This window comes from Calonectris borealis, chromosome 4, assembly GCF_964195595.1.
Source record: "Calonectris borealis chromosome 4, bCalBor7.hap1.2, whole genome shotgun sequence".
Lineage (NCBI taxonomy): Eukaryota > Metazoa > Chordata > Aves > Procellariiformes > Procellariidae > Calonectris > Calonectris borealis.
Window position 1 is genome coordinate 16,449,415 of NC_134315.1, and position 3,140 is coordinate 16,452,554.

At 64.6% G+C, this 3,140-nt stretch overlaps 1 protein-coding gene across 1 annotated transcript; it reads right to left on the reverse strand.

Moving 5' to 3' along the window:
* Positions 1 to 371: 371 nt before the first annotated feature.
* NKX3-2 (NK3 homeobox 2) lies at positions 372 to 2,800 on the reverse strand. Its single transcript, XM_075150533.1, has 2 exons — positions 2,392 to 2,800; positions 372 to 1,994 (listed from the first exon to the last, which is right to left on the reverse strand). Exons 1-2 carry the CDS (start codon positions 2,798 to 2,800, stop codon positions 1,519 to 1,521), a joined length of 885 nt encoding a protein of 294 aa, XP_075006634.1. The 3' UTR covers positions 372 to 1,518.
* Between the last annotated feature and the right edge of the window lie 340 nt (positions 2,801 to 3,140).

Consider the following 3,140-nt stretch of genomic DNA (forward strand, 5'->3'; position numbering starts at 1 on the left):
GAGAATCAAACCAGCGATTCCGGCTCTCCGGCAGAAGAGGGGATGGCTCCATCCCGGACACGCGTTATCAAATAACTCCCGGAGCCGCCCGGCCCGAGCCCCTTCTCCCCCGCCGCTTCCCACGGAGGGAACCGGCACCGGCGGCACGGTGCACACGGGCAGAGCGGCCCTGGGGACCGGAGGGCGAAGTCTCCGCCAGGCCCCACGATCCCCACCGCCGGAGATGCCAGTTCCCGCCAGAGCCATCGCCAGCCTCCGTGCGAGTGGGAGAAGGAGGAACATGGTCTGAACTACAGCCTGAAGTCTGCTGCGGGGAAAAAGTCGCTGGGGAAATCCGTGTCCGCTCTCAGAAACGACACAAGCGGCAGAGCTAAGTGTTAAACTAAAGTTTATAAATTAAAAAAAAAAAAAAGTACAGCGGGTAGCTTACAAACATTCACAATTCATTTGAAGTAAATAATCTAGTTGAGTGCACAGTGCCATTAGAAAAGAAGGGGGGGAGGGGGAGGGGGAAGAAGGGGAAAAAAAAAGCAATGAGTTACCTTGAAAGAAAGAGACTGTAATTACATTGCTGAGCAGATCAGAAATCCCCGCCCCTGAAGGAGAGGTCTGCAGAAGAACTGTAAAAGGCACTGATGGTATTAAAATTTCCCGTTACATCGATTTCTTAAAAAGCCTGACTAGAAATATTCACATTGAATATAAAAATAATAATAACAACAACTTTAATACAACTGGAAAGTGCGAAAAATCCGTAACTCCTCCCTCCCCGAACACGGAAAGATCTCAGGAAAAAAGGAAAAGAAGAAGTCTGGAGTTTCGATATAAGGCTCACCCTTTTGTGACATATTTATCCTTTGCCAGGGATCATGGAGTACAGGAATAACATGGGCAACAAGAGCAGGGGGGATCTGAAAGAGGCTTCCTTACATTCAGCACCATACAAGGCACACTCAGTTTGCAACGAGTTGGAAGACCAAGGACTCAAACAGACGTCAAAAATAATCTTCCTTCCAATCCACCGAGGGAGTCCTTGATCTCCTCCGCATTTGAGCTGCATTTGGTTTTGCGGGTTGTTGTTTTTTTTTTCCTCTCCTTTTTTTCTCTCTCTTTCTCTCTCCCACACACGATCGAGTCTCTACCAATCCGAAGCGAAATAAAACAAACAAACAAAAAGTCTACACCAAATACACTGACAACATGGATACCATGAACTAGTCGTGCCGAATCGCGAGAGTCCTCGGCTGGCAGGGTGGGGACGGGGTGAGGGTTGGGGCGGGGGTGGCCGAGAAGTCCTACGTTGGAAGAGGAGAGGGTGAGGAACCATCCAAATAATATTAATAAAAATAACAATAAAATAATAATAAATACTGTCCGAGGCACTGAGGGCTGCAGCTGGGGCTCTGGATCTGAGAAGCTGGCTGGCTGGCTGGCGGGGGTGGCAGAGGGGAGATGGGTTTCCTGGCTGCCAGTGTGTGCGGTGGGGGGCTTGTGGGGGGGGGTGTGTATGCGTGCCCCTCACTGGGTGCCGGCGGCTGCGGCACAGGTGGACAGAGCCCACCCGGGCAGGCAGTAGTAGGGGTAGTAGTAGGAGGGCTGGAGGGAGAGCAGCGAGGGCGGCCGCAGCACCTCGCCGGGGTGGTACTGTCTCTGGTCGTCGCGCACCAGCACCTTGACGGCCACTTTCTTGGCGGCGGGGGCGGCGGCCAGCAGGTCGGCGGCCATCTGCCGCCGCTTGGTCTTGTAGCGCCGGTTCTGGAACCAGATCTTCACCTGCGTCTCGGTGAGCTTCAGCGAGGCGGCCAGGTCGGCCCGCTCGGGCCCCGACAGGTACCGCTGGTGGTTGAAGCGCCGCTCCAGCTCGAAGACCTGCGCGTGGGAAAAGGCTGCGCGGGAGCGCTTCTTCCGCGGCTTCGGCGCCACCGCCTCCTCCTCCCCCGGCAGCAGCTTCCCGCACTTGCCCGCTCCGTCCTCCTCCTCCGGCGGGCTGCGATCTGCGGGCAGGGCGAGAGCACGGCGGTCAGGGCAGGCAGGCACCGGGATACCCACGTCCCCCGCGCCCCGCTCCTCGGAGGGCCCGCACCCCCTGGCCAGTCTGCGGCGACGGGGCGGGCGGCTGCCGCCGCTGGCAGCCGGGGTTTCTCGCTCTCCTCTAAGCGTCGGGCGCCCTCCCGGGCTGCGGGCTCAGCCGGGCAAAGGGCTCTCCCCGCTCCGCCCTCCCTCGCCCCGCGGGACGCGTTTCGGGGCCTTTTTCCCCCGGCACAGCCCGGGCCCGTTGCACACCCCGGGGGCCGGCGGAAAGCCCCGACCGTCTCCCGCTCTCGGCCCCCCCCGGCCCCTCCCACCCTCCACGCGCGGGTGCGGAGGGGCCGCCGGAGGGGCCGCCCCTACCTGAGACGGCGGCCGACATCTCGCTGTCACTGAGGCCGACGGCGTCCCGCTCCACTGCCTCCGGGGGCTGTGCCTCCTCCCCCGCCGCCGCCGGCCGCCCCCCGCCCGCGGCTTCGGCGGGGCGGGCGCTGCCACCGGCGCCCTCCTCCTCGGAGCGCCGCTCGCCCTCGGGGTCCTCGCTGAGCGCCGAGTCCGAGTCCCAGCCCGCCGGCGTCCGCGGGGCTGGGGCGCGGGCGGCGGCGGCGGGCGAGGAGAGCGGCGGGCCCTCGGCGGCGCCGCACAGCCGCCAGCCGCCGGCCGCTCCCGGGGGCGGCGGCCGCCCCGCCGCGTGGCGAGCGCGCTCCTCCTTCTTGTTGAGGATGGCCTGGATGGAGAAAGGCGTCAGGGCGTTGCCGCCGCGGACGTCCATGGCCCGGCGGCGGGCGGCCCCGCGGGCGAGCAGCGGACCGCGCCGCGCCTTCAGCTGGGCGACCGCATCGCCGGCCGCGGCCGCGCCGGTGCCGGGCCCTGCTCTGCCGCCGGGAGGGCGGGCGCCAGCGGGGGCAGCCTCTCTGCGCCGCTGCCGGCCCGCCCGCCCATAGGGCCGGGGCCGCCGCGCCGCGCTCCGCCGGGCGCCGCCGCGGGTCCCTGGCGGCGCGGGCGCTGCCTCCGCCCCGCTCTGTCCCGCCCCGCGCCCGCCCTCTCCTTTTTCTCCCGGCGGCGCTGTCATCCCTCACCGCCGCCTGACAGCGCCGGCCCCGCGCCTTCCC

Coding starts and splice junctions, on each gene's coding strand:
- NKX3-2 (XM_075150533.1), bottom strand. CDS start 2,800: ATGGACGTCCGCGGCGGCAACGCCCTGACGCCTTTCTCCATCCAGGCC. Junction 1,995..2,391: donor GATGTCGGCCGCCGTCTCAG/GTAGGGGCGGCC, acceptor CCCTGCCCGCAG/ATCGCAGCCCGCCGGAGGAG.